This window comes from Pecten maximus, chromosome 12 (assembly GCF_902652985.1).
Source record: "Pecten maximus chromosome 12, xPecMax1.1, whole genome shotgun sequence".
NCBI lineage: Eukaryota > Metazoa > Mollusca > Bivalvia > Pectinida > Pectinidae > Pecten > Pecten maximus.
This window is the reverse complement of record NC_047026.1, coordinates 17907597-17927626: the sequence shown is the minus strand read 5'-3', so window position 1 is coordinate 17927626 and position 20030 is coordinate 17907597. Positions and strand designations below refer to the sequence as shown.

Genomic DNA, 20030 nt, shown 5'->3' with positions numbered 1-20030 from the left:
ATGTAATTTTGTAAAATTGTAGATAGACTTAAATGTCCTCTTTTATTTGGTACCATGTAATTAGGTACCTTTCCTTCAGCACTTACCATGCACAGAATTTTTTTTTTTTTAAGTCATATGACCCGAAGGGTCAGGATGACCTATAGCCATTGTGCTCCATCCATCGTCGTCAGCCATTAGACTTTTACTTTCAAAAAGCTACTCCTCCTTAACCCAATTATATTTTATATAAATGAGGCTGGTGTGACCCATGGGGCCCCGAGTGGCAGGGCCCCTATAGGGGATCTTTGCTGTAATTTTGCTTTTATATGTAATGATTCAATTGTCAGATGACCGTTAAGGGCCATGGCCTTTTTGTTTTCTTGAGATATCCCCATAGGATATATACTTTACTGGAATAGCTAGCCATAACTATTTTTTTGTATTCAAAGATCAAAATATATCATTTTTTGTATGCTGATTAAACTGATTCAGTGCTAACGAACCCCCCCCCCTTAATATAAATTTCCAATGATTTAATGGGTAGTAGGACATACAGTCCAGACAAATGGTTTTGTTGATGTAGGTCAAAATGTAGGTCAGTGACCTACTTTTGATACATGACACATCACCTAATTTAGGTAAAGCCATGGTCCAAGTATTAAATTTCAGTGATAAGTAGTGTAGGACACACAGCCCGGATAAATGGAAATATTTTAGATCACCCAGGACATAGTCTCAAGTGACCTATTGCAATCGTCTTGTGGGGGTCGTCATATGCCCTATGTTCGTAAACAATCTACATTTTCAACTTTTTCTCAAATGAATGACATTGACCTTTCAAGATCACAGGGTTCAAATGTGCTAAATGTCGGTTGAAAAGGCAAAAATCATCTATTGGTGTAGATACTGAAACTCAGGTGACCACTAAGGTCCATGGGCCTCTTGTTCTTTCATGTAGGTGAGGTGTTGAAAACTTCAATTATAACTAAGTCATATATAAGATCATTTTAAAAGCAAATTTTTCATTTATTCCATAACAATTTCTTTTCCAATGTACAGAAAGTAATACAAAACAGTCGAGTTGAGCACTCTGGCAGTGAAAAATCATAAATGCAACATTCTAGAATGATCAACATCTGGGAAATATTTCTTACAACTTGTGTTATATATGAAACACTTTGCATTCATACTTCAACCAATGTAAACTACTGTATGATATGCAGACAGTATGTAGACCGAACACAGAAACATTATTTCCCCCCAAATTATGAGAACTATTTTTAGTACCAACATGTACCTTATTTGGATTCTATGAATTCTAGTAGAGATGAGGTTGAAATGAAATTGGAATAATTACCGATAAAACAATTACCCCACTCCTGCATTTGATCAGCATTTCTTATATTGCCTTCATGTTGGTAAAGCTCCATTTTAGCACCCTAACTACCCATGGGGAATTTATAGGGACCCCATTTTGACACATTAGAATACCATCCAGGGTTTAATTTTGGATGAGAGCACATTTGTCAACACCTTATTAGCACACAGAAAAGAACCGTCAACTTTATAGCCATGTTCTGCATCAACATAATGAAATGGGTATTAAATCACTAGAGGTTTATTTTCGCTCTTTTAGAGTGTTAATTCAGTGATGAATCTAACTGTCAGCCAAACTTCTGTACTCATAGAATGTTGATGGGACCGCAGAATTAAAAAAAATACTTCAATTTAACATTGTAGGACTCCATACTTAAAATTAGCAGTACAGTTGAAAAGTAATCATGCAAATAAATTTAATATTGATCACTGCTAATTACTTTTTCAATATATTTTGATTTGCTATGTTTACACATCCTTCTCTTTGGGGGTCCTGATTTTCTCTGTTTACACATACGTACATCGTACTGTTTGGAATTCGATATACATGTTAAAACATAGTAGTGTTTGTGGTCCTGATTTTCTCTACACATCGTACTGTTTGGGGGTCCTGATTCGCCTTGTCCTGGTAGAGGCGACATGAACTTTAGTAGGAGTGACATAAGATGTTGTGATGGCTGGTGCTACTGCACTCTTACCGGTCACTGATTTGTTAGTAACTGATACACTGGACAATGGTGTGCCACTCACAGTCATCACTGTGGCTGTTGGTGTACCAACACATTTAGTGTCTGTCTCACTGACTTGTGAACTACTCACTGGCGGAGAGGTAAATGTACTTGTTACCAATGGCGATGATGTCGATCCTTGTATCACTGGACTTGATTCAAGTAGGGATGAAACTTTCCCTAATGTCTCTGTTGCCATGACTACCTTGATTTGCTTCTCCTGTATCTGCGTCTGTACTGGTTTAGCAACAGCAGTCATGGAACCACCACTCATTAAAGTTTTCTCCAATGTTGTGGCTGTTCCTGGAGAGGATGATGATACAGTCACCATGGAAACTGTCCCACTTGGAGTAGACGTGTTACTTTCTGTGACAGAAGAGAGCTGAACAGGAAGTGATGTCACAATTGAAGGAACATGTGTTGTTACACTCTTTCCAGAAGTGCTAATTGTCTGGGGTTTCACCATACAAATAAGTTCTTGCCGTGATACTGAATGGACTTTCGCTTTAACAACTGAGGAACTTGTATCAGTGAGTCCAGTTGTGGTGAGAGGAAAGTCATGAAACTGGAGTTTTTGTAAGGTCTGAACTTTCTCCGACTCTGTCTGACTGCCAGCTGAAGCATGCATTTGTGTGGCTATAGTAGTCGTTGGAACACTGACAGTAGCTGGTACACTGGCAGCCACTGAGGTGGGGATGGCAACAGTGACCTTATTGGCATGCTGGACACTAGCTGCAGTAGGAGATGACAGGGTCTGAAGAAGTGTAGGCAGATTTGAATGAGCCACTACGGGATGAGACTGTGGAGATGAAGAGGAAGATGATCTTGCGATAGAGGAAAGAAGCTGTTGAATCTGATTACAATTTGTAGCAGATGCTGATGTTATGTGAACAGGGGGCTTTATACCACCTGCACGTAGAGCATTGCTGAGTGTGGTGAGGGTCATCTGCAAGGAAGAAGAAGAATTTGGAGTGGATACACTATTTGCAGATGACAGTGTCACACTGGCTGTCAATTCCTGTCTCGCATCCTTCACAGAATGTGAAAGGTCAGAAGACGAAGGCCCACATACACTGTGGCTTGGCTTGGTTAACGACTTAGAAGCCACTTTGGCTGTAGTCTTGTCCAGAGCTTGGTTCTGACTGATGAGGGTAGCAAGGCGATCAGCCAGGCTTTTGCTTGCGATAGGTGACACTGATGCTGCTGTCTGCTGTGGACTTTGTGAAGATGCTAGATTTTTTGTTCCATCTGAACTAGACAGAGCTGTTACTGTTGATGGTAAACGTGACTGTTGAGTAAGCTCACTTCCGCGAATGTTAAAGGACAATGGCCCAGGTCTACACAATAGTCCTGACAACTCTGGTGCACTCTTCATGGCTTGAAGTGTTGATGGACTAGTGACAGCTGGAGGCTGACTTGCAAGAGCTGTCTTCATTCGCTTCTTTGGAACAGTACCAGGGGCACTCCGCACATACTTCCTCTTTGGAGCATTTTTTGGTTCTAAAATTGATGAAAACATCTTTCTGATAAAACATTTTTTATGCTATTTTTGTAATAATATTCAAGCTAATTTTCACATACATTCCTTAACCAAACTTTTTTCTAATAATTTTTGTTCATTAGACAAAATATCAATTTTCTGATTATTAAAATGAAAATATAACTTTCTACAATCCAGAACTGTTTACAGACCAATATCTCTGGGTGCTGAGCTTTACAACAAAGCACTCTATACAAATTATTACATGACTTGTATACCTTTTAGGTTAGAACTGAAGCTGGATATTATAGTAACTGGTCACACTGAAGCTGACAGGCTATCAGGCTGCACTATGATAAACATATCTACATAACTAATCCCAACTTACTAGTCCCTGAGATGACAGGCCATGAGGCTGTATTATGATAAGCATGTTTGTACTTATTAGTCCCCGAGATGACAGGCCAACGGGCTGTATTATGATAAACATGTTTGTACTTACTAGTCCCCGAGATGACAGGCCATCAGGCTGTATTATGATAAACATGTTTGTACTTACTAGTCCCCGAGATGGCAGGCCACCAGGCTGTATTATAATAAACATGTTTGTACTTACTAGTCCCCGAGATGACAGGCCATCAGGCTGTATTATGATAAACATGTTTGTACTTACTAGTCCCCGAGATGACAGGCCATCAGACTGTATTATGATAAACATGTTTGTACTTACTAGTCCCTGAGATGACGGGCCAAATGGCTGTATTATGATAAACATGTTTGTACTTACTAGTCCCCAAGATGACAGGCCATCAGGCTGTATTATGATAAACATGTTTGTACTTACTAGTCCCTGAGATGACAGGCCATCAGGCTGTATTATGATAAACATGTTTGTACTTACTAGTCCCCGAGATGACAGGCCATCAGAAACATGTTTGTACTTACTAGTCCCCGAGATGACAGGCCATCAGGCTGTATTATGATAAACATGTTTGTACTTACTAGTCCCCGAGATTATAGGCCAAACGGCTGTATTATGATAAACATGTTTGTAATCACTAGTCCCTGAGATGACGGGCCAAACGGCTGTATTATGATAAACATGTTTGTACTTACTAGTCCCCGAGATGACAGGCCATCAGGCTGTATTGTGATAAACATGTTTGTACTTACTAGTCCCTGAGATGACGGGCCAAACGGCTGTATTATGATAAACATGTTTGTACTTACTAGTCCCTGAGATGACAGGCCATCAGGCTGTATTATGATAAACATGTTTGTACTTACTAGTCCCCGAGATGACAGGCCATCAGGCTGTATTATGATAAACATGTTTGTACTTGCTAGTCCCCGAGATGACGGGCCATCAGGCTGTATTATGATAAACATGTTTGTACTTACTAGTCCCCGAGAAAATGACAGGTCCTGAAGCAGCACTTATGCCAGCAGTGGTTGTAAAGCCCTGGGCTGTGAAGGTTCCGCTAAGGAATGTGAGGCCCTGTCGAGCAGATTTCAGGGCTTTGGCTACTGTAAGGCCTTTAGGGCTCACTGGGGACACAGGACTGGATCTCTCATACTGTAAAGATGGACAAATTCAATTTTTTTATTGAACCATAAAGTGGGCCCACGAAGGGGCAAGTGGACAATATGATGTGAAACATGCATACTTATACAATACAAACATATTAGAAATTATACAATACAAACAAGTTTGAAGTGACAACCTACAGTAAGGCCTTGCTAAGGGTAAAAACTGGGTGTACAGTACTTGCATACATTAGAAGACAATAAGTTATGAATTACAGTTTATATTTGGGCCCAGGTGGGTCGACTAAAAGTTTATTCTTTAAATTTACTCCTTTTTTCAAAGGCATTGATTATATACTTGGCAACATTTGTGAAAATAGTTTCGTCTTCATTTGTGACCAGCCATATAAATTTAGAATTATCCGGTAAAGCAACTAAGTTTGGATATCTTTTGAACAATGGCTGCATGAGTTCATTTCTAAGTTCATCATAAAGTATACAGTTGGTGAGAAAATGACTTTCATCTTCAACTAGATTTGAAGAGCAGTATATGCAAATTCGCTCTGATCTTTCCAATAAGGGCTTTGTGTGCCGCCCTGTTTCAACCCTTAGGCAATGTGCCGAAATCCTTAGTTTACATAATGCCTGTCTATGTCTGAAGTCTTTTGTTTTCAGGAAAGGTTCCATTTTGAAACAGTTTTTAATGTTAAAGTAGGTATCAAGTTTGCCACTTATGGACTCTTTTCGTAAATTGTTTTGAACATGGCATTTAAGCTTCATGACCGATAATGTAGTTTTCGTTACATTAAGCTGATTTAATAAATAATCAACAGAGGAATACCATGTTTGTATATGGTTATTGTGTAACTGTCTATTACAGGTATATGCATCATACAGCAGACCCTCTGTGAGCTCCTCAAGCATTTTATAATAAATAATTATGGATAAAATTATAGTGAAATAGAGATTAAGCAGGACCAATGGAAAAGGTTAATAACTTTGTATACAGAAAATACCCTTGGTTAAAATCCTTTCATCATAATGAAATCAGGAAGATTTTAAAAATTTAATCTTTTTTCCTTTATATTGAAGGAAACATGTAACTATGATTTACAACTACCGGTATGTAAGGATTGGATTTCCTCAATTTGGATCCTTCTACCCAAAGGGGCTACAACATTTTCCATTTATACAACTCAATGAGTCCCCACAGCCCAAAAAGTCTCCAAGACAAAAGTTTTGTCAAAACACAGTTATTTTTTATTTTCTGTATTACCTGGTAGTATTTTAAACATGAAATTGATTGCCAAGTGACTCAATACTATTAATTTAATCTTGCCCACACTAATGCATATTAAATATTTTAAACTAACCTTCTTTTTCTTCTTCTTTTTCTGTTCTGCATCTGACACATCTGCATTGGACTCCATATTGAGATGGGCAGACTTGCACAAAATTCCTCCCAGAAAGTCAGACAATTCTTCCTAAAATGAAAGAAATGTTCAAAATTTTAAAACAAATACGAAATTTCAATATAGCATTCTGGTACTTCCATTTGAATTTTATTGTTAAAGTTTGACACTGGTTGAGTGGTAAAAGCTATAAATTGCAAAATCATGTTTTAAGTATTGTTTTATTATTGCATATATTGTATTATAATATATTGTTTTTTGGCCCATCAACAATTTCAGCCATTAGGGCCAAAAGTTTTTCAGGTAACCAATAAGAAGGTCAAAAGAAAATCACAGGAAGACTGCAGAATAATGCCATCATTAGTATGAATCACCAAGACAATCACTGTTGGGGGGGAAAAAAGATCAGACAGATTAATATGTTGAGTGTGAACTCAAACTTACCAGGACTCGTCGGTCGACCATTACTTGGGTAATGCCCTCTTCTTTTTTCTTAGAACTTCTCACACGGAGATTACTGTCAGCTCCTCCTATGACTAGCAGTCCATTCTCTGCCTTCATGCGTTCACGGAGATCCTCCATGTCATCTATGCCAGCATTGTTGCTATGTTGACCAATCACAAACAGGCTAGGTGTACGACTGTCCAACAGTGCATCTTCAATGTCCTAAACAGTCAAAGATACATTATATTATCAAAATGGTATCTTATTTTTTAGATTTAATATCAAAGCACCAGAAATTCAAGATTTTAGATATTTGGTAAACCAGAACTCCTTGCTTTCATAACAGGGTATAAGATTTTCACATCATGAAACTTAACAATGGCCAATTAAAGTACACAGGTAGTTTATCTAATATTCAATTTTTAAGAAACATCTTTTAAATGATAGTTTAACTGAATGTCTAAGATTTTTCCTGAATCACATTTGTGGGACAAAAATCATGTACAGTTTGGTTTGTTTTTGTTTAACGTCCTATTAACAGCCAGGGTCATTTAAGGACGTGTCAGGTTTTTGAGGTGGAGGAAAGCCAGAGTACTCGGAGAAAAACCACCGGCCTACGGTCAGTACCTGGCAACTGCCCCACGTAGGTTTCGAACTCGCAACCCAGAGGTGGAGGGCTAGTGTTAAAGTGTCGGGACACCTTAACCACTCGGCCACCGCGGCCCCTATCTCTGACACACCGGTATATCTACTCTGCTGATGTTTTTACAGGTGTAGAAATGAAACAGTCACCGGTGCCTATTAAATCTTTAAACTGCTGAAAGCGTAATTACTGCCGAGGTGTTCAGAGTATGACTGTTACGGTCAGCGCTGTCTATTAAATCGGATAACACGCCAACTCAGTAACAGTAACATTTTACATGCACATGCGCAGCCCAACTTCCAGTGCTAATATGCATGGAAATGGCGTTGTTGTCAGTAAAACGTAAGTAAGACTATCAACCAAATTTATAGTCCAATATAAGGTAATGGTTCTGTTACGTTTTACATATAATCTGTGTTAAATTTAAAAGGCTATTTGATATTACATTAATAAATTGTTATTCAGTTGAATTTCACTTTATCGTTATTACTTTTACAAACATGACATGTACATCGGATCGTTATTGAAGTGATTAAGTGAAAGAAACTTTATCGAGGCTATATATCGGCAAAACTACACCAAACTACGAGTGACAGAATGAAATATTACATATACATTTACATGTATTGACCAGTTTTTACACTTAACTGATGAGTGACAAAGCGGAGTTATAATGATTATATAATGTTGACAAATATTGACCAAACTTTGCACCAAAAATGACAACTCGCTTAATTCGAACACTCGGATAACTTGAAGTTTTCTCGTGGTCCCGTCGAGTTCGAGTTAACAAAGTTCCACTGTACGTTTTTTACAAGCAGAATCTAAAGCTACAGATTTTGCATTAGGCATTAATGTCTACACATAATATACAAATTCTAAGAGGGAATTGTTGTCCTAGGGTAAGCTTTTTTTTTTTTTTATATACACATCCCAACCAATTACAAAACCTCGTTAATTTACTGAGATTTTTTTTTCTGTGTGATAAGATATTTATATATATAGAGATATAAAATAAGTTATCCTGATAATTATCCAAGTAGAGCCAGGATATGATCCAAACCACTCACCCCACGACTTCCATTGGTCCCAGTGAGTGGGAAGCCTAAACAGACAACAGCACTGACTGCCTCCAGCAACGCCACCTATTGTGTAAAATAAACATCAATAACAGCATGTCAGGTCTGTAAATACCTACAAAGCCATCTTTATAACTTTCTAGCAAACTAAAATCCAGGATATTCTGATAATTGAAATAAAATTTGTTGGTATATATCTGTATGAAGTTTTTTTTTTTTTTTTTTTTTAAGTATTTTTTTTTATAATCTTCATTTTGCCAACAGAACAGGTTGTGAAGTTTGTGTCTCAGATTATATTTAAATAATAAGTTACTGGTGCAGATTGTTCTAAAGTTTGGAAATGAATTACTCACATGGCATGCTATTAATGCACCGATATTCCATCCCAGTAAGACAATGGGGCGGTGCTGGAAATGTCCTTTCAGCTGAAATATATCAGTGTATTGATTTAAAGGTAATTACCACAGACCGGATAATTAATTCATGTCAAAGGAAGAAATATAGACAGATTTGTATATATTTTGACATTATAGAGATCTTAACACAACTATGACTGTCCATTCATAAATATGAAGTTTAACAATAACTGAATATTAACTCTGCCAATACTGCATTACACCATTGACAGAGATGTAACAAGTGAAGGGAATGATAACTCTGGGTTCAAAGTGATAAGTACAAAACTTGTATCAATTGTACACATTTCTAGGCCCTTAAAATAGCCAAATATGCATAATTTCTCGGTCCTGACCATAATAGCTTTTAATTTAATATACAAACCTCCAAAACTTTGGTGCGGACAGCTCCGATCATGTGCTCCAAACACTGGGCAATGCCTACACCACTACCACCACTGACGGTGTGCATGGTTACCGGAATGACCTTCCCTAGGTGCGACAGTTGGGAGTTCCAGAAGCGTGTTCGCTTGGAGTAAGCACTGTTGTGGGTAGGGCCCGAGGGAGCAATCAGTATCAGAGGGTTACCAGGCAGTTTACGCTAGAAAAATTAATAACTCAAACTTTCTACTTGATCATACACCAGTAAGTCTCTTCATAACTGATTATGATTTGAAGTTAGAAAAGATTTCTATATCATGGAAATTGTATAGACTAAATCATAAATTTGTACCTGTTGATGCTAAGAATGGACCATCCATAGTGCTTAATGTTTTTTAATTGAAAGTAATTAACAAATGTCAGTTCAAATTAAAAGATCTATGACAGAAAGACAGGAATTTTAACGCCAGGGAAAATGTTTATGGTTTTTTTTCATCAATCCAATAACTGTCAACATGGAAATCTTGACAACATAGTAAACCTGTAACACCTAGGGATAAAGAATTCACTACCCACCAGCTTCTGTTGAGAGTAGACACTGTAAACAGGATCCCAGGGTCGCTTTAGGAGTAAGTTGAGGGCATCAACTGACGCAGAGGGTGTTTTGCCTCCTGATGCAGTCATGGCAATCATTTTCTCAATGAGGGAGGGGACCTTCAAATATATCGTCCCAATTTAAACAACAGTTACAGCAAACACCTAACTACATAAGTAGATACTTTAATTTAAATTTGTACAATTTTTGTAAAAATCATCCTAAGAAATCCTAACTTGTGCAGAATACATTGTATCCCTTGAAGCATTAGCTTGTCAAAATGAGGTCTACAGTGATTTTTCAGCCTATAAAAATGGGGTCAGATACCAATCCCATTCCCAAAGAGATTTCATTAAAAAAATTCCCAATTGGCCCACTGAAATTCCCAACAAATTGCCGATTTTGATTCTGGACATTTTGACCCTGACCGTTTTTTTCCCATTATGTTACATGTCACTTTAAAGCGCTTGGATGATCATGAAATGCAAAAAATGGCTGCACAATTATGATGAAAAAAGGAAAAAGAAATCAAACAAATTAAAGTGATCAGAATATATCCAATATGTTTATTTAATAGCTTTTATGTATAAGTTTCAAAGTTCCCAAAAAGGCAAGTTTCCGCGTTAAAATTTCCCAATTTGCAGGAAATATTTTTTTCCCAAAATAGCCAGAAAAATCACTGGTCTATAATTGCTCAAGAAAGGCGGTCCAAAAAGTGAAAATGACCATATCAAAGTCATAGGTAAAGGGCCAGTACATTAATGTAACGGGGTGGTAGGAGATAATTTTTAACATGAGAAGGCTGTTGAGACCTTTGACTTCAGTGTCTGTAGGACATCGAGGTAGGCACTGAGTACCGGCACACTGAGGCTGTCCAACAGTACACTGTGTAACCACTGGGTGAGGCGTGGGTCCTGAAAAACAGTTACATGATCATCTCAGGGAGGCAGACATCATGACACCATTTCTGGTATACTGGTAAACTTGAAAGGTGTTCAGAATGCTCATTAGTCAAAGATAAAGCATTAATGTGCTACAATTGATTATTGACTTTATAAGCATGCTAAATATAGCTGCACATATACTTCTCATTTATGCATATCAGTTTTCCAAACTGCATTAAAACATGTGATATGTGATCGAGTTTAATTACAGACTTACCCAAGACACCCCAGCTAGTGCCTGTCGGATTCGGCGGGCAGTCTTGTCTATGTGGATTCTCCTCATCACAGGTTCATTATGGTGCTATGGAGACAGACCAAGTGCATCAATGATTGATTTGATTGAAGCGCAGTGACAGTACTATCACAATTTTCTATAGATAACCTTAACTTGCTTTGGTACAAATGATAAATATTTGACAATCTACAAAATTTATATTCACTAACTTTGAGACAGGAATTTGAGAATGCCTTCAAATCGACATTATTCAGTCCATATGTAGGCAGTTTCAAGAACAATATCCATGAATCTTGTGTATTTTAAGAATGATATATTCATTCATTTTACAAATTTTGATTTATAATTATGATTTTGTTCAAGAGAGAGATTTTTTTCATTAAAATTTTACATATACTTTGGAACAGTACATTCTGAATTAAATTTTTTTAGTTTATCTTTACCCCAGTGTAAGCTAGTCGTGAGAGTCGATCGCCTTGTAATGCCTTCATTACTTTGTTGTATAATCGGTTCTGCTGTAGAGTCCAACCCACCCTACAAGTAACAACACTAAAAATCGCACCTCGTTTATTTATTGGATGAATGAAATGAGGCAATGAAATATGAAATGAATGTGACAAGCAACAAAATGATACAACAGTAAAACAGAGACACAAAGTGACCTTCATAGCTCAGGGTAAATGCATATGATATGGATGAGAATGATACACAATTACATCACGTATGATCATTTACAAAATAATGTATGATAATGGTGTTCATATAAGAATGTATGATATTGTTGTATGATAACGGTTTTCATAAATCGTAATAATGTATGATAATGGTGTTCATAATAACGAACGAAAATGTATGATAATGGTTTTCGTAAATCACAATAATGTATAATAATGGTGTTCATAATAATGTATGATAATGGTGTTCATAAATCATAATAATGTACATTGTAAAATAATGGTGTTCATAATAGTATTTGATAATGTTGAATGATAATGGCTTCCATAAATCAAAATAATGTATGATAATGGAGTTCATGATAATGTATGATAATGGTGTTCATAATGTATAATAATGTACAAAATGATGTATGATAATGATACACAATTATTATAATGTATGATAATGGTATTCAAAAGAATGTATGATAATGTTGTACACAAAAATGTATGAAATCACATCATTACTTGCTAACATGGTCCTCAGCATCATCAGCACAGTTATCTGCCCGAGCAAAGTTAACACTGCGGTCACACTCATGCATCAGACTGCGAGCCTTAGCCATCTCATACGGAGGGGGAGGGATAACTTCATCTCCAACCACATCTACTTCAATATCACGGACACTGCAGGCAAAATATTAATTTTTATACACTACCAATGTGTATTCATCATAAATCAGTAACAGTTTTCTTCTGGTTTGTTAAAATGCAGTACTAGTGTTGGTCAGGTCAGTCATGGCAAAACCAATCAAAAGTTATAATTATAATTAATCATTTCCTTGATTAGTTTTATATTTATCATCTTCATCGGAAAATTACTATTTATCAAACTTTACCATAATACACTACATACAGTCAGTGTTCGAAAGTTAAAATGGCCCGATGCTATAGAAAACCTGGTCGGTCTATGTAAAAATTTCTATGTGTTGGCCCAATTGGCTATGAGAAGTCCGAGTCCTGACATACATTACGATTCGTGTAAACAACATTCCTATATTTTCTGTCAAACGATCATATGAAATCAGAGCTTACAATCGAGATGATTTTACAGAGAACAGTGTATTATTGGCTTCAAACATTTGAGCGAGTATGAACTGGACTATACAAGAGTTTGCACGACACAGTTATGCTACTTTCAACAATGTGTTTACAAAATGGGTATATGGAAAAATGACTTGGGCCATCGGATTTCAATTTTCTTTAGACCAATTGTCTAAGGAATTTTCATACATAACTTCATACACTGTACAGTGCAAACCTACAGTATGTGTTAATATATATCTAACAAAATGTATATGGTATTAGTCGTGTTACTGTATATTTCATAATCAATCTTTGACTAATTAGCATGGTTAACACTTAAGGTATAATATAAAGGAGATGACAATCAAACCGACAGGTGTTTTCCACTTACAGTACTACACATTCAGCCTTTTATAGGAGCTTACAATGTATCATTATGTAGAAAGTTGACATTAGACTTTGTCTATATTTTAGTCCTCTCCTAAAAATGAAAACAGGTGACCAGTCACCTGTGGTGGATGGCCATATTTGAATTTTGATTTGGACTTTTGATCAAATTTCACCAGGCACAGATCTATTTGTATTTGTTTAACTAGTTTGGCATTTAATTCATGAATACGAAAAGTTTAAATTTTCATTACGCTAGAATCTGATCTTGAGTGGTTTGGGGTTTTGATGGCTTGGTCATAAAGAGTAGTTTCACAGGGCGGGCATTGCTAGCGTCTGGGTGGGCACTCCAGGGTTTGGAGTAGCAGTGGTCCAGACCCACAAAATCCACAATATGCATCCTGTACATAATGAGTCTTCAGATTAATCAAACTTGTACAAGGATCCAATTACAATTTGACATCGTTAAAATCTGGAAAATAAAAACATTCAATTATGTACATTCGATTTCCCGTCATTAATGTACATGGGTCTTTGGAATAAAAAGGCAAGTTTGTTCATAATTCGGTTATTCTGTTTAAATTAAGGACCTTATATACACCAAAAATGTATAAACATCAACAGAGATCTCTGTGTTGAGATCCAGTAAATTAGGGCAGGTGGTCACGGGTTGGAACTTGGAGGAGAGTTATAAAATGCATTAATACATTATATCTATAATCTTGTTTCGAAACAAGGCTTGTGTTAATTATATAGCGTGTATAATTAGCTAGGTTGCGTTCCATACAGGGGCTATATGTAATGATCACCGATCATATTTTGTACCACTACGCGCGCGTACGAGTTTGAATTTAGAATCTGCAATATACACCGATATAAACAAATTGAATATCGCAAATTCGAATAGGATATAAAGTCAAAGGACATCCAAGTCAGCTCGGGTGTGAAATATCTACCTAAGTCAAGTATACACCAATTAAAAAAATGTAGATATATATTGAGTAACAGTTACATTACCAGTCTACAATCGACGTTACGTTTTCCGTCGAAACTGGAGACCCAGTACAATCATATGGCGTCAGAAACAAGATATAGGCCGTCTGCGTATCAATACATACGTACCTGTAGGTGTCAGAGATAATGAATATCATACTGTGCATTCCAGTAAATACATCTGCCAACAAAATGTGTATATTGTCTACATAATTATTCTCTGTATTCTTCGTTGCAAACCAAAATGGCGCTAGACGGTAATTGCAATGTATTAAACGGAAGACGGGTGTAAAATCCGGAAAATATTCGTAGGGAAAAAAAGTTTTTTTTTTTTTTTAAATTCAGTTCAAATTATAAACAAGTACTGATTTATTTCAACATTTTTATTCAGTAAATAAACATAAAATAATGATACAGTCACTGACATAAAAATCCATTCACAAAATAAACAAAAGAGAGACAAAAACCGATCAAATAGTCCATGATTCAACTACTGTACTCATACATAACAACTATATTAGTATGCATCCCTGGCATATTATACTATTGTCATTAATTATCAATTTTATTAAAATTTCACAAGAAATGAAAATGTGAGTACCATATTTTAATGACAATGGAGACTCAGAGTACTGTGCGCTAATTTGAAATGGAAGACAGAAAAATATGACCTATTTCAGCAGGAACGTATATGTGTAAACGCAACTGATTTCAGTAATGGAGTGAATGCATGTACACCTCATTTTTTTTGCCGGTAAAGTTTTTAAAATACTCTTTTTCCCTCTCTACATGCACATAAGGTACTTTTTGTTTTGTTATTTTTATTGCATTTTAAAGACATTGCCCCCTTCTGATTGATATAAAACACATTTTTAATCTGTTAATTTAATCAGACACAACTTAACACTACAACAAAGCTTTTTCATTTAATACTTTTTCATAAAATTAATAACTACACTTCCAAGATATATGTACGGTATATGTGACTTTGCTAATCCTAGAACACAAATTAACTGTGTCTGCAACTAAGTATGATTCAGATTGCACATACAGGTATTCTTATGTAGTTACACAAGACACTTTAAAAGATGAAACGTATTCACAATTCTGATAGATCATATACATTTGTAGTTATAAAGTTATTTATTTTCAGTCAAATTATGCTTTCTATCAAGATTGCATGTATATCATCATATTCATAAAGCCCACAAAATGGTTGCTTGTTTGACTGATCTGTCAATTAATTCCTTCGTATTAATGATACACAAATTTACCGTCCCAGCTCCTCCTCCTCCTCAAAAAAAAATCCACAAAAATCAAGCAATAAAAAAACAACTTTTAAAATATCATCCCCCCCTCCCCCACCCCATTAAATCCATAATTTACATTTCAACTTTTCTCTGTAAATTAATTAAGTAAGTTATAACAACTTATATCATACAACTAATACATCAAACTACAGTACTTTATAAACCTGTAGTAAGGTATCCCTACACTAGCAGGCTTTATAGTTTTATTACTATAACTACCGTTATACAGAATTTAAAACAACATACGGACAAAAATAAGTCTCCGCTGTCCGCATTAGGAAGGTGTCCGCTAGACATGATATTTATATAGTGATTTTCATTGGGGATTCCGGGAACTCTCTGTTAAAGACAGGTGTCCGCTATATAAGGGTGTCTGCTAGTACAGGTTTGACTCTATGCTTAATAGACTGCAGATACAAAAAAGTGCCTTGTAGAATTAACAGAATTTAAACATACCTACAGGAAAGACATGTTTCCATTTACTTGCTGTTGTTCTCTTTGTTGCAATTTTATACAGCAAAACCTGTCTATAACGGCCACTCAAGAGAGCTGAAAAAAGTGATAATTAAACAGAAATGATCCTCACAGTTACATACTGTATTTATCTGCAATTAAGTCCCTTCTTCGTTCTTGCAGAATCAGCAATTTCAAAACAGTAAGCTAATAGTGGTTCACAAATAATTCCTCCTCAAACTTTATACCGAAAATTTTACACTTGGCAGGGGCTTATTTTCAAATAAATACAGTACTAATTTAAATGTTTTTGCTAGGAGAATGGGTAATTGAAGATGAATTCAATACTAAACATTTACACTAGGAGAGAGGATTTATTTGAGGATAGATAGAGTAATTAAGCTTTTACAATAGAAAGAGGCTGATTTGAGGATAGATACGGTAATAAACTTATACACTAGGAGAATGGGCTTATTAAAGGATAAATACAGTACTAAACCTTTACAGTAGAAAGAGGCTTATTTGAGGATAGATACGGTATACTAAACTTTTACACTAGGAGAGAGGGCTTATTTGAGGATAGATACGGTATACTAAACTTTTACACTAGGAGAGGGAGGCTTATTATTGAAGATAAATAAGGTATAATAAATTTTGCATTTAATCATGATCTTAGCAGAACAATTACGATAAAGAGAATTACCATTCAATTTTGAGGAAGCCTTTATATAGAGGCTAATTACAATGACTTTTGTTACATTGTTAACCAAAACAGATGGTCTTTATAGACAGGTTTCCTTATCATGTAGAGGGAGCGTTTAAGTCAAAGTTTGACTGTATACATGTATGTTTTCTCCTATGATGACGATATACTGTAAAAATATTAATGTAAAGTTACAGTGATAAATATAAGCTATTTGAAATCATTGAATAAAATGTTTGTTTTGAGCAACATGTTTTTTATGATGATGGCAGATATTTGGCAGAATAAAAAATTGGAAGCAGACGAAGCAAAAACCGAGTCAGAACATCCTGGTAAACTATAAATAACAAGCAATAATAAACACCAATACTAAAACATACAGAGAAAGCTAGACCTCTGATACACAAAAAATAAAAATAAAATGTCTTTGGTTGGTATTTTCAGCAATTATGGCAGTTTTCAAAATCACAATGTCATTGTGTTTACATTTATTAACATCTATTTCAGATGCAAAAAAGCAAAGTATTACCTGGCAAACAACCACAACTTTAAAGCACTTGAAGTCCTGTTTATTACTTATATACTGGTAAATCTATACAACAATAAGCTGCAGTTTATCATATTATCATCATGCTATTAGAAGTAGATTGCATTTGCATATGGTTTATATCAACTTAGTTTGCATCAAAGAAATTGGCCCTGAAATTTCACTGTGCATAGTAAAAAAAAACAACCCCCAAAACAACAAAAAAACAACAACACAAAATCGAGAAACAAAGAAAATATTTCACATACCTGACTGATCAAGTATGTATCAACCTTGTTATGCAGATACAGGTCAATTATGCCTAACAATCAAGACTACATAACACTAAGTGTTTATTATGGAAGATCCCAAATCACATTTAACAATATAATCAACCTACATCTTCTAAGTCAAAATTCCACTCTCCAGAGTTTATCAACAAAACTTCATCACAACAAACTTATTTTACCGGCACTGATATGTTATTGATAATGTAGCATTTTTAAAGCCTATGTAGAATACAGATGTTAATTCATGAATATTTTTGATATATGTAAGTTTATGTGGTCATGTGACAATGCAGGAAATCCCAATTAACTTATCTAAAATATACTTAAAACTTGGATCTCCCACTTCCTGTAAAAGCAATAAGAAAAGTTGTCAGATGACAATAAAGCTCACGGGTTATAATTCTGAACAGATTTTGTTAAAAGTAGGTCAAAGGTTATGGTCAAGGGCAGCAGGTACACAAACATAGTACCAATGGAGAGACCTTATTACAAAGGAACACACATGTCAAATATAAAAGCCCTTTCTCGCATGGTTAACATACTGTGGCCAAGATTAATGTTTTTTGAAAGTAGGTCAAAGGTCACATTCAAGGTCAGCAGGTTTGCAAATGTAGTATGAATCGAAAAAGGTCTTGTTACAAGAAGTAACACACATCATCAGTATTGACACAACACTTTAAAAAAAAACAACTTAAACTTAGCTGTCTACGGTTGACACTGACTCTAGAGGTACAGCAATAGCTGCCCTGGTCTTCGTTCCAGCGAGCTAAAAATGTTTCAAAGGTATAATAAATCTATTGTTCTCTATTCTTTGGAAATGTCATAAATATAAAGGGCTTTAGATAACTCAGTGGTCCACCAAAACATTTTAACACTTAGGTACATGTAAGTACAATGTAATAATTTGCAAATTATTAGTTTCATATCATTGTTAGTAAATGCCAACACCATGTAATTATGTACACAGGGTCTTGGCAACCGACCGTCCATACATACAGATGTATTAATATAATACAATATCATATTATATTATCGTGATGCATATATTATATGGAGAGTGCCAAATCCCTGTGATTTTTTCATGAGAAGTCTTTTCCCTATAGTGTACCCGTTTTATTATTTAGTGTTAAAACTCCTAATCCCTCAAGTTAAACATGTACCTGATTACTTATGATTATCATCAACTTGTTGAACACAATGGTCAAGAATATTAAGTGAAATTTTAGTAGCACTACTGATAAAAATCCACAAGTTAGTACCAGAAAAACTACATGTGACACTAAAATAAAAATTAAATAAAAAGACAACATTACAATGTACTGGTGACTTTGACTTCCACAACAATATTTAAATAAAACCTAAAATAAACACAAACTTCAACGATAACAAAGACTTCTAGATTTCTCATCAACATTACATACATGAACATGACATTTGTAGATTTTTAAGTTATATTGCAATCTCAATATAAACATTTATTATTAGATCTTTTTTATCACATACAAATGTATGGTCCCAAAATATGTCTAATAAGAATAATTAATTAAATAAATGTACTTTTATCACAGAAATATTGAAACAAGAAAACAGCATTTTCAATACATGTATACAATTATACATAACTGACTCACTGTCCATTATAAAGAGGAATTAAACATCATTTAAATGGACTTCATGCTAATTACCCACAGGATAAAAAATACAACCTAATAATTATTTGAAAGTACTATTTTGCTGAAAATTGGAGATACCTGGTATATCATGTTTCACCGTCAAACTCATTACAACAGATCACAGGGGCAAGTTCTCCTTTCATTAAATAGGTGTAGAGAACCATATAATTGCATGAAATTGTATTGCATCATTCATAAATTGTCTTGCCCCTGTGTTTGTTATTTGATAGCTTGAATCATTATTTTTTGGTCCCTTAAAAAAACCCAATGTTAGTAATAAATTAAAATGAAAGTGATATTGTATGATGCTATGAACATATTAATAAAATTATATTTTGCATTGTTAAATCATCTTTGGGAAAAAAAGTAAAATAAAATCTGGTCCCAATGTCACCAACAGTCTGGGTTCCATCTCAAGGTGAATTTTAACTGAAAACTCTATTAAATGTTAACATAAAATCTGAGGAATTATGTTTGAATTTCAGCCTCAAGTTAAGTCTATGAAATACTTTAGCTGAAGTCTATGTAAATTTTTTAAGTATGGAATTTTGTTTTTAAACTTAACTTGTATGTGAAATCTAAGGGATATAATATCCCAGCTGAAGTCTCTATGTCAAGTCTATAAGGACATGATATTGGAGCTGACCCGACACGTCACTATAAAACGTTGCTATGTTAAATTCAGGGTTGCATTCACCTTCGATGTGATTACCAGATAACGAGAACATATC

General features: G+C 35.2%; 1 protein-coding gene across 5 annotated transcripts; it reads right to left on the bottom strand.

Moving 5' to 3' along the window:
- Positions 1-979: 979 nt before the first annotated feature.
- On the bottom strand, positions 980-14604 carry LOC117339530 (KAT8 regulatory NSL complex subunit 3-like). 5 transcript variants are annotated; one of them, XM_033901183.1, is made up of 14 exons: positions 14369-14604; positions 13606-13823; positions 12407-12565; positions 11666-11771; positions 11205-11288; positions 10856-10957; positions 10025-10162; positions 9453-9668; positions 9026-9097; positions 8664-8738; positions 6951-7172; positions 6468-6578; positions 4969-5143; positions 980-3587 (listed from the first exon to the last, which is right to left on the bottom strand). In XM_033901183.1, exons 2-14 carry the CDS (start codon positions 13758-13760, stop codon positions 1945-1947), a joined length of 3258 nt encoding a protein of 1085 aa, XP_033757074.1. In that variant the 5' UTR covers positions 13761-13823; positions 14369-14604; the 3' UTR covers positions 980-1944. The 5 variants fall into 5 exon arrangements, with proteins under 5 accessions (XP_033757074.1, XP_033757078.1, XP_033757076.1 ...); XM_033901187.1 differs by having other exon boundaries at positions 11666-11756; XM_033901185.1 differs by having other exon boundaries at positions 14470-14604.
- Positions 14605-20030: the final 5426 nt, after the last annotated feature.